Source organism: Lactuca saligna, chromosome 7 (genome assembly GCF_052625555.1).
Source record: "Lactuca saligna cultivar CGN05327 chromosome 7, ASM5262555v1, whole genome shotgun sequence".
Taxonomy (NCBI): Eukaryota; Viridiplantae; Streptophyta; class Magnoliopsida; order Asterales; family Asteraceae; genus Lactuca; species Lactuca saligna.
Genome location: NC_136423.1, coordinates 61,189,607 through 61,201,959, shown reverse-complemented (window position 1 = coordinate 61,201,959; position 12,353 = coordinate 61,189,607). Strand labels below are relative to the sequence as shown.

Here is a 12,353-nt window from a genome sequence, read left to right as displayed (position 1 = left end):
TCTCCACCCCATGTACTCCCTAGTTTGCCAACCCTTATTAAAAAGTGCAAAAAAGATGACTTATCGTGTATTCTCAGATCTTGACCCAAAAGATGACTTATCATGTAAAGTTGGCATCCTTACGTGCATCCATGGCTTAATGGGGCTCTAGAGCTCAAAAGAGCTTAACAAATGACTTAAAAAATGCATGAGTCCCCAAACACCATAAATTTTACATCTTTATGCTTAAAGAAACCTTAATATGTCCAGATCTAAAAGGCTAAACTCCATAAACGACCTTAGCTCACAAGAACCAAGCAAAAGGGACCAAAATAGCCAAAAACAAGCCAATGAATAGATCTATGAAATGAGTTGACAAGCTATGAACTCTATACCTCAAAAGCCACGAAATGGAGATGCTAAAGCTGGATCTCTAAGATTCTCTCCAAAGGACGAGTCTTCAATCTTCTCCTTCCTCTTCAAGATGCACAAAATACACTCAAAATGCTTCACAAGAGCTCAAAAGCACCACACAAAGGCTAAGAGATGAAATTAGGGTTTGAGGATGTGGAGACTGGTCCAAAAATATCTAAAAGGTGGGTTAATGTTGCTTAAATAGGGTGCAAACCCTAAAAATTAGGGTTTTCCCCTTGCCAGCGTACGCACAACGTAATCAGTGTATGCCTAGCGTATGTGGTCGATGCTCGCGATCAGAATTCCGCTAGCACGCCAAGTATGCTCTATAGTATGCCCCACGTACTAGCCAAAAAGACCAAAATTGGAATGCTTTTAATTAAGAAGGGTTAAATATGAACATACCAAATTCAAGTGTTATAGTACTACCTAAAATATACTAGACACTCATCTCACATTGCTTAGCATTCTAACTTTAACTCTATAAATAAATCCTTACTCCTACTTTGGTTAAACTAATGCTTTGATACCAACTGTGACATCCCCATTTTCATAGCCATAAAAGACCAGTTTATGCTTATTTTAAAATCCGACTTTTTAATTTATAAATATGGAATTTTCCTATAAAATATTCTCGAATGAATGCTTTTCATTAATTAAAAACTTGGGATGTTATAATTGATACCATAAACATAAGTATAAATGAAGACTTACAACATCTAAATATAGTCTAAAGTTCCTCAAATCTCTTAGGCATCATCATTATTGTTTCCTATGATACAAAGATGCTGAGTGGGTCAGTATGGGAAACCTGGTAAGATACATAGGGTTTTCAACCCAAAATATTATAACTTTTACTTATATAACCATCAACATTAAAATAACCCAATTACCCTATTTCCCATCATTAACACTTAATAAGAATATTATGAAGATCTTGAAGGATCTTTCCTAAAGGATCTTTATCAGATGACAAGTATAATTCCTAGGTGATAAGGCACGACGGTATGATAATAATCGCGACAACATGGCAGTACACTAGTAATTTTTGTATAATCACGACAGGCACGACAATACAAAGTACTTGGGTTTAGCACGGTAGTACAAAAGTACTTAGCTTTAGCACGACAGTACAAAAGTACTTGGGTTTAGCACGACAGTACAAAAGTACTTGGGTTTAGCATGAAAATACAAAAGTACTTAAGATAGACACGACATACATGGATTATTATCTGACACGAATATCTCTTTAAGTTGTCATAACCAGCATTTCACACAACCCTATCACAACCTCTCATTTATTATTTTTCACAACCCGTCGCTACCCAGTCATATTATTAAGTATGTTAAACATACCGATAAATCAAGTAGTAATCATATTTGTACAGCTACATTAAACACATCAAAGATAGCGCACATAGTAGTTAAGCATTTATAATACTTATATTTATGTGTAAGATTGAAAGTAACTATGCACTCACTTGTTAAAGTGATGACTCAAAATTCGGGCAGAGCTTCACTTCTAGCAACTGACCTTTCCTTTGACGTGACCTAGTATCATTATCCACTAAGTTTTATTCTAATATTCTACACGATTAGAGATAATATAGACCTATCAATCATTCTAATCAATATTGATAGTTCTATCAAATAAGGATCGACTTGGAAAGATAGTTGGGAGGTAGGACTATTTCGACATACAATCTTTCTGAAATCCAACAACGAACCGACATGACAATTCTAGACACCTGTCCCATAAGTAGATCAATCTGTATATGACTTGGAATAAATGATAAATCTTAATTATAGGTTCATAACAACGAATATGACTATAAATATAAATTACGCGAGGGCAGAGTAAGTGTAGCTCAGTTACAAATTATGGATGAGAACCAGGGTGCTAGTGGGCAAAAATATGACTCAGGGTCTCCTACTCGAAGGCTATTACTCAAACGCGTACTCCGGGGTGTCACATGGCTTCGTCTCAGGCTAGAAACGAAAGAAAAATAGGTTTATAGGTGGGATAATCGAGAGAGAATGATAGAAGATGTGTGGAGGAAGAGAATGAGAGTTGCTGCCTTTTTTATAGGCGATTTTAGGGGTGTGTGGCATGAAAAAAGGGTGCATGATGCGCATATCAAGCTTACATCTCCCTAGCTACTTTGTGTTATGTTTCGGGCACTTTGTGGTCTGCGTTTTCACATTCTAGAATCGTGCGACGTGCACCCGACACAAACCTGGCGCACACTGCACGGGGCTCAACTTGTAGATTTTGTAAATTCCACAACTTCCTCATACGGACTCCGTTTTCGACGTTTTTTAATATCCCCGGAAAGCTCTCGACAAGATCTACAATTTTCCTTTACACTCTATCAGCTAATTCTGATTTTATTTTTAGCCCCTATTTTACAACTTTTAATGATTTTTCAAAAATCATACCTCGATCGTACAAACTCTTATTTTGGTATTACTCTTACCAAAATTCTTAAATCAGAAAGTACTACGATTATTCTTTTGGTTACTTTACCCAAAAGTTAACCATTTTCTCTGTACCGTATGACCTTAATAGTTTTTAACTATACCGACCTGAGGAGGGAGACTACCGCCCCTGAGGGGCTTGTTGCTAGAGGCATCCCCTCAAATGAGATTTCTAAACTCTACAACCGCTCCGGTTTGAGCAATAAGAGCCCGCCTTCCGGGTCCTATATTCTAGTTACTAGCTTCAAAGGAACTACTAAAAGAAGGAGTCTATACGACCGATTTTTATATTTTATAAAATTCATATCTTTCATATGAATTCTGATTTTTATGAAACTTATATTTTTGTTATCTGGATTACGCGTACTTTCCAAATATATATTTTTGGGATAGGGAATCACGCTTAGTTTTTGGATTAGGATTTTGCGTACTTTCCATATATATGTTTCGACACACTAATTTTAATGACGTACAGATGATTTGGTTGATTTTTAATATCTCTCTTAATACGAAACTTTATATATATATATATATATATATATATATATATATATATATATATATATATATAAATGTTATAAAAAGCTCGCCATAGCTCCGCCATGACGTGCCACGGCTCCAAGGCTTACACCTGCCGCCAAGCTTTGCCAGAACGCAACCTTAACTCATATATGTGTATAAAAATGAATAATAATTGAAAATACATATAAAAATATTAATTATATAGAGAATTGCCGCCTTAAATCACGTCTTACAAACGTCATGACTCGCCAAGGCTCGGAAAAGCTTGAGGCTTGACATTACCGTTATGTCACGCTTTATGTTATTTAGAACATTGATATATATATATATATATATATATATATATATATATATATATATATATATATATATATATATATATATATATATATATATATATATATATATAACGTTTTAAGCTTATTAAACTCGATGTTGGCCACTTTTCGTTTAGTTAACTAGGGGCTAATAAGTAACATATCTCCAACTCACTATTTACGACATATACTATAACTCGGTTAAGATTATTTTTCCTAAATAATCTCTTATTTAAAAGTCATTTTTATAGCTTATAATATCTTTATTGCCTAGCCTGAATTTACGAGACAAACACCTTTACTCCACAGCCGCTTTAAAGACTATTCTTTCTTTGGCTGAAACATGCAAAGAAAATACTGCGGCTAACCTCAAATGCTTCTCAGATATGATTAGATAGCACTTGTGTGTCCGAAACACACTTCTGAGTTTAATGCAAAAACTGTTTAATGTGAAGAAGAGAAAACAATGAAGGTACTCCTTCTGAATTTGACACAAAAGAGGAGATTGTTAGGTTTATATTATGTTGTGTCAAATGTGTACTTATATAGTTTGTTTATCCAAAATGGGCCTGTCCATGTTCTGATTCACTATCTAGTCTAGTCTAAATATAGTGCTTGCATGTAACATTTTAGGGTTACGCCTTTGAACCCTAAACGTTGTTTTTGTACCCTCTCACAGAGAAGTTCTTTCATTGAAAACTCTTGTAAAGCTGTTTGAATTTAATCATTCAACATACTTTTGATCATTGTTTCTTGTCTTCTATTCATGTCTTTAATATAAAATCTATCGATCTTATTTACTGTTTTTATAGAGAGCCATCTTGGATCGGTCCGAAAAAAAGTGTGGACCATTCTAAAATTGGTCCCAAAAAAAGATCGGACCATTCTGAAACGACATAGGCCCGGTCTCAAAAAAGACCAGTAAATAAAGTTTGTTTATAAACATAAATTTTAATCACAAGTTATCTAATTCATTCATTTCTTTTTCTTTATTAAACTTAAGTGTAACAATTTTTGTGCTAATCATATATTTGTTAACACAAAAACTCAAAACCGAAAAACACTAAAACCGAACAAAAAAGCCTGCAAATCGAAACGAAAGACGCATAGAAAGACCATTAGACCGGATCGACAAAGACCGATCCCAAAAAAAGATTAGAACGAGAAAACTAAACCGGAAAAGACCGGTCAAATATCATCCAAAATCGGTCTAAAGAAAGCCATTTCCATGCCCGATCCTAAAATCATCGGACCGATCCGATTTAAAACCGGTCCACCAATATGGGCTAGTGCTAGTTTCAACATACTCTCTAGATATTTCCACAAAAATTCAGCAGCCTCGATTATTAATTTAGGCGACCAAATTGTCATTCTGCATGGGGCCCATACTCTTGCTATTGGCATGTAAGAAATCTAAAACCCTCAAAAAAATCAAATCAAACAAATTTCGATTATTCATTTCGGCGACTAAATTGTAAGTTCTGCATGGGACCCATACACTTGCTATCGGCCTATAAGAAAGCTCTAAAACCCTCAGAAAATCATATCAAGTATCTCTCTCTCTCTCTCTCTCTCTCTCTCTCTCTCTCTCTCTCTCTCTCTCTCTCTCTCTCAAATGGCTTCTTATGGTGCTTTGAAGGCTGCATTTCATTCCATAGATATAACTCAAGATCTTTACAGTTCTTGTAGTTTGCTTAATCCATCATCCAACGCAATCATGAGGCTGAAAAAGAGAAAGGTTCTACATTTTTTTTTCGTCTCTTGTTTGGAATTGTTAATACACATACACACATACAAGTACCCGTATATGTGTCATTGTGTGTACTGTGTACGTACATATACAATATGATCATGCTGTTTCCTGTTTTACTAGTTTATGGGAATTGTAGCAGTAGCGAAGTTCAAGCCAAATGAACATGAAGAGATGAGAACCACGAATGGGACTGTGGGAACAACTCTAAAGTACTCTGGGGAGAAACCAAACACTCCGATTTTGGATACTATTAATTACCCGATCCATATGAAGAATCTTAATGTGGAGGTAAATTTCGTAATCTTTTTTCAGGTTGTATTTTTGTCATAATGCTGGTGCGTTAGTGCACACATGTAAGGGAAATTATGAAACCTGTTTAACAAAAATACTGTAGTAAATAGATAGACGAGTTTTTGGCCACCCTTCCGTTTGCACACATTCATGAAATTATGAAGATGTATAACTTTCATTCGCCTCATAGAAATCCAACATGCATTTTTCAACAACTTAAAAAATTGGTGTTAATTTCATAGACTTGGGCTATGTTTGACCTATTAGCTGAAAAACTAGTTGTTTGCTGAAAAGCTAGCTGTTAAATAAAAAACTAGCTGATAGCTGAAAAGCTAGCTGATAAAAAATAACGTTTGATAAAACTAGTTGAAAAGCGAGCTGAAATATATAAAATTATATAAAAGGATATGTAGGAGTATGTGTTTCTATAATTAATTAAGGGGTGTATTTGGAAAATTTTAAAAAAGTTCTTAAAAAGCTAGTCTAAGTAGCTTTTCAAAAAGCTAACTTAAAAACTACTTTTTGGCTTACCAAACACGACAACATAAAAAAGTTCGAAAAATAAGCTAGCTGTGTCGCACCAAATACAACCTTGATCACTTGAATTCTGCAAAACAAACCACGAGTTTACAAATATAATTGCTTTATATTCAATGCACGGTTATTTTTTAATCCATATATATCTAATTGTTGAATGAATAAATCTATATAATCCAAACCTATTATTCATTTTTTTAAGGAAAAATCTATTCCATACGAAAGAATGACAATATCTAATCCGGTTGGGTTATAAACTATTTAGGATAGTTTATTATTATTATTTTTTATAACCTCACAATTTGATTATTATACCCATTTTAATTTATTTAGACATCTTTAGTAAAGTTCTTCTATTTTGACCTTATATTTAATTATGTTTTAATATTCTTAGCATTTACTAAAAATTTGTAATTGTTTATACATTTAAGATTTTATCCGGTAAGTAGCTAGGTCACCAACAAGTCATAATAAAATATGAGCGTTCTTTCACAAATATAATAAAAATTAAGGGCATTTTTAAAAATATTAATTTATTATCATTAATTTATTATCTTATTATATCTTAATGTAATAATTTAAGAATATTATATTATTATTATCTTGTTGTAATCGTAATATTATCTTACAATATTCTAAAAATAATAATCCAAAATTTATAAAAGAAACATTTGTCAAACAATCATATACTTTGTTTAAAAAATATAAAAAACTGTTAGTTTTAGAAGAAACCTCAATAAAAAAGTTTCAAAAAACAATTATTTTTACAATGTATATTTTTTGTCAACAAAGTAATACCATAAGTTTAAATTAAGATAATAGAATCCATCAAATAAAAAATATATCAAGATAATAAGATAATATACAAATTAATAATTAAAAAAAAAACTTTTAAATTTGGATCATAAATATATAAGGTTTCATATTCTATCCATGACCGATTAATGACGTGTTTATTAGGGCTTAATTGAATATCTTATAAAATAAAAGGATTTACTAGAGATTGTTTTTTGTCAAATATGATAATATATTGGAAGGAAATTCAGTTATGGCCTTAAAATCAAAGTCAAACTCAATTTGATTCCTATAAATACTCATCAACCACGTTTTTTTTTTCTAAGATATTAAGATTGCAATCATATACAGTGGAGTTAGGATTTTATTTTAAAAATAGACCAAATAATATATAAAATATGAACAAGTGATAAAATTTATCGAACGATAACAAAATATAACCATATATACATATTTAATTAAATTTTTTATTTAAGTTGTACATGGTGTTATTATACATCATTAAAATAATTTAAAATTGAGTCTAATCAAATGATATTTATTCTTTTCTAGTAATTTCATGTTTTGAATGGAGTAGATGATATGGCAACCTCAATTTTTTTTTATTTAACAGAAATATATATATATATATATATATATATATATATATATATATATATATATATATATATATATATATATACACACACGCACCTCATCGTAGAAATGTGAAAAGGGTCCCATTTACACAAGTTGTAATCAAAGTAAAAGTTATAAAATAAAATAAAAAACTATGTGATCTTTTTTGTTAATAATATGCCATTACAGGAGCTTGAAAATCTTGCTGATGAACTACGGGAAGAGATTGTATATACAGTGTCCAAAACAGGTGGTCACCTGAGTTCAAATTTGGGCGTCATTGAATTAACTATCTCCCTCCATTATGTTTTTGACACCCCTGACGACAAGATCATTTGGGATGTTGGTCATCAGGTAATGAATCACAAGATTTACTCGCAATATTTACATTACAATTTTATTTTCTTGAATTAAAAAAGCATACTCATTTTTATTATTTCCATATATAGTCGTATCCACATAAAATATTGACAGGAAGGAGATCGAAAATGGATTCTATCAGACAAACGTGTGGAATTGCAGGCTTCCCTAAGAGAGACGAGAGTTCGCATGATGCTTTTGGTGTTGGCCATAGCTCTACTAGCATTTCTGCAGGTTTAGGTAATATTTTACTTTATTTTTTGAAACGCATATCTAAACTTTTAATTTCATATATGTCATACACTCGATGATCTTAGAAAGGAAAGGTAACAAAGAAAGGGAAACATCTAACCCTTTGTTATCATAAATCAGTATTTAATTAGAAAAAAAAAAACAAAAATATAAACAGTGTTTTAATCGTGGCTCAAAAAAGTTTGTACTTTATGCAAAATAACACGTTTAAATCAGTATTAGATTTATTTTGAGTTTTGTGGAAAAAGTTAATTGGTTATTAATTTATAAGGCAACAAGGAGCTGAGGTGGAAGTCGATGAGCTCTATATCACTCCTCTCAGTCTAACATTAATTTAAAAAAAAACATTTTGCGAAGCGCTTCTTGCACTTTTTATTTATCATAAGTTTTTGTTTATTGAATTTCAATCATATTGTTTTTGAAAACTTTTAGTGTTCGTAATTATGAGTCTAGTATTAATTATAATATATACGGTAATTTTTTCATAGTTTTGAACAAAAATTAATTCAACTTATTTGAATTATGAGATTTGTTACGTTATAATCTTAAGAAATTAATCTCTGATTTTGATTTTTAATAGCAAAAGCTCCAATCTTTTTATCATTATATTTATCATTTTTCAAACTTAGATGAAAGAAATACAACGTTGAACTTGTTATACTTCAACAAAATTTCATTATTTATAACCAAATGTTACAAAATAAAACAATAACATAATCAAGACGCATAAAACTAATTAACGAATCTTTTTAAAATGTCGTATTTACCATTAGTTGTTGGCGGCTTTGAAAATGATCCTTCTAGCTAAAATAATTAAACCGAAACTATTTACAATTTTTCAAACAAAAAGTACTAACTTTTTAACGAGTCATCATCATCATCATCCTCAGGTTGACAGTTTGCAAAATAATTAAATTAAATTAATTATAAAACAGGAATGGCTATTGGTAGAGACTTGCTTGGCAAAAACAACCATGTAATTGCAGTGATCGGCGATGGAGCCATGACTGCAGGACAAGCATACGAAGCAATGAACAACGCCGGCTACACGAATTCCAATCTCATTATTGTCTTGAATGACAACCGCCAAGTCTCCCTCCCCACCGCTACTCTTAATGGTCCCGCGACGCCTGTTGGCGCTCTCAGTCGGTGCCTCAAAAAGCTGCAAACTAGCCGGAAGTTTCACCAACTTCGTGAACTTGCAAAGGTGCAACTTCTTTGTATCTTTCTTGTTTTTACATGTCAAATATCTTACGTACATGCATTCATCCAATATATGCAAACTAGACATCGACTAGAATGTTAGAAGACTAAAACTTAATGCATGGTATTGTCATAAACAGGGAGTAACGACAAAACTGGGGGATAGAAGTAGAACACATGAAATTGCCGCAAAAATGGATTCTTGTATGAAAGGAATGGTGGGTGATCATGGAGCTTCCATGTTTGAAGATCTTGGGCTCAACTATGTTGGTCCAATAGATGGACACAATCTTGAAGATCTTGTCGATGTTTTCAACAAGATTAAGTCCATACAAGATCCAGGACCTGTTCTCATCCATATTGTCACTGAGAAAGGCAAAGGCTACTATCCCGCTGAAATTGCGTCTGACAAAATGCATGGTATGTATGTATTTGTGTTTTGTAAGAGCAATAAATTATAAAAAGTGAACAATTGCTAATGTAGTTTTTGTTATAGGTGTTGTGAAATTTGACACCCAAACGGGTAAACAAGTGAAAAACAAGGTGAAAACGCTCTCATATACACAATATTTTGCGGATTCATTGGTGGCTGAAGCAGAAAGAGATGATAAAATAATTGCTATTCATGCGGCTATGGGAGGAGGCACAGGGCTTAACACGTTCGAAAAACAGTTTCCCTTGAGATGTTTTGATGTTGGTATCGCTGAGCAACATGCTGTTACCTTCGCTGCAGGTTTAGCAACCGAAGGCCTCAAACCATTTTGTGCGATTTATTCATCTTTCTTACAAAGAGGTTATGATCAAGTAAGATCTTTGGCTTTTTCTTAATAAGGGTGGTTTATGTATTTATTTTTTATTTATGAATCTTGGTTGTAACAATGTTTATATCGTGCAGGTAGTTCATGATGTGGATCTTCAGAAGCTTCCAGTGAGATTTGCTATTGATAGGGCGGGTTTGGTTGGAGCAGATGGGCCAACTCATTGTGGTTCATTTGATACAACTTTCATGGCGTGTTTACCAAACATGGTGGTGATGGCTCCTTCGTGTGAGTCTGAGCTCATGCACATGGTAGCCACAGCTGCTGCCATTGATGATGGTCCAAGTTGCTTTAGGTACCCGAGAGGCAATGGAATAGGTTCATTTCTCCCACTTAATAACAAAGGAACCCCTATTGAGGTACTTCAGTTTGAGTAGTGCGATAACTTTTTGCTTTATATATATGATCACTATAATTAGGTAATACTTATATATTGACTCGAAAATTTGAAATAGGTTGGTAGGGGAAGAGTTCTTAAGGAAGGAAGTAGAGTGGCGTTATTGGGATATGGAACCATAGTACAAAGTTGTTTAGCAGCAAGAGAACTACTTCAAGAGATCGGTATCTCAGTGACTGTGGCAGATGCTCGATTTTGCAAGCCACTCGATGGAAATTTGATCAAGCAATTAGCAAGAGAACATGAGGTCATAATAACGGTTGAAGAAGGAGCTATAGGAGGATTCAGTTCTCATGTTTCTCATTTCTTGGCAATGAATGGATTATTCGATGGCAATCTCAAGGTAAATGTGGTTAATTCGCTAATGATGATCTCCGACTTTTTGTTATATAACAAAAAAGAGTTGTACTTATCTTGGTTTGCATTATCTTTGACTTGTTGTAGTGGAGGGCAATGATGTTACCCGATAGGTATATTGAACATGGAGCAAAAAATCACCAGCTTGAAGAGGTTGGTCTCACCCCAAAGCATATTGCAGCAACGGCTTTGTCGTTGATTGGCAAGAGCAACCAAATATCACATCTTTTCAATGTATAGGTTAAGTACTTCCCTGATAGATATTCATTAGTCTAGTGAGAATTAAGGTTAGATGGAGGCAATAGTGTTTCCTGATTCTCTTTCGATCACATACACATTGTTGCTAGCTATAAATGGATAGCAAATTATCATTTTCTCTTTATAATCTATTCTAATAAATTAACGGTTTTTTTTTTTTTTTTTTTTTTTTTTTTCCACATATCACATTTTCATTCAAATTATCAAATATAATTTTGTGATTATTTTGAATTAATTTCTTTTCCATATGTCAGATGAGTTTTTTCTATTTTACTAAATTTCACATAATAATTTAATATAATAATTATAATAAATGAATCTCAATTTTATTAGTAGACTTACCTTTTTATTTCAAAATTCATAAATTAAAGCTCTTTAGTTTATTTAGTAGATTTATTTAAATTTAAAAAATAAAAAGATCAATTTTAATAATTTATTATTTTTCTTAGTTTCTTATAAATACAAAGTTCTTAAATATCTAGACCTTTATATGTATTTTTTTAATTAACTCATATAATACATGAATCTTACACCCAGTTAGATTAACAAACGATTAGTTGAAATCCTAGTTTAAATTGGTCCAACAAAATATAATTTATTTGTATTGTTGAAATGCCCTTTCATTTGTAGTTGATTCATGTTTATCTACCAAGTTTTACGACTATGCATTGTATGTGAGATATTGATAGCTCGAAGAAGTTCGCTTGCTGCTACAGGCAGATCCATGACAAAACTCAAGCCAGGGTCCTAGTATAAAACAAATAAATAAATAAAATCTCAAAATATTGATGATACTCTTGTTTGAAACAAATAACTCTAATCTAAAAATGTTAATAAAATATATATTAAGTTATATGTTACTAAAAATTACTAACTACTAAAAAGACTAAATCAAATCTCAAAATAGTCTTTAAAAACCCCATAAAAAATAAAAGAACATCGACTTTCCTCATGGTAATAATCTTTTGTTTGAACTACAACATGGAAATACAAACGAAATACAT

General features: G+C 32.3%; 1 protein-coding gene across 2 annotated transcripts; it reads left to right on the top strand.

The window, feature by feature from the left end:
- The first annotated feature begins 5,309 nt into the window (after nt 1-5,309).
- LOC145006757 (putative 1-deoxy-D-xylulose-5-phosphate synthase 2, chloroplastic) lies at nt 5,310-11,506 on the top strand. Of its 2 annotated transcripts, none has more exons than XM_078965811.1 (10): nt 5,310-5,448; nt 5,584-5,751; nt 7,894-8,058; nt 8,154-8,304; nt 9,252-9,523; nt 9,660-9,939; nt 10,016-10,323; nt 10,415-10,696; nt 10,793-11,077; nt 11,179-11,506. In XM_078965811.1, exons 1-10 carry the CDS (start codon nt 5,326-5,328, stop codon nt 11,329-11,331), a joined length of 2,187 nt encoding a protein of 728 aa, XP_078821937.1. In that variant the 5' UTR covers nt 5,310-5,325; the 3' UTR covers nt 11,332-11,506. The 2 variants fall into 2 exon arrangements, with proteins under 2 accessions (XP_078821937.1, XP_078821938.1); XM_078965812.1 differs by having other exon boundaries at nt 5,360-5,448; nt 5,603-5,751.
- Nucleotides 11,507-12,353: the final 847 nt, after the last annotated feature.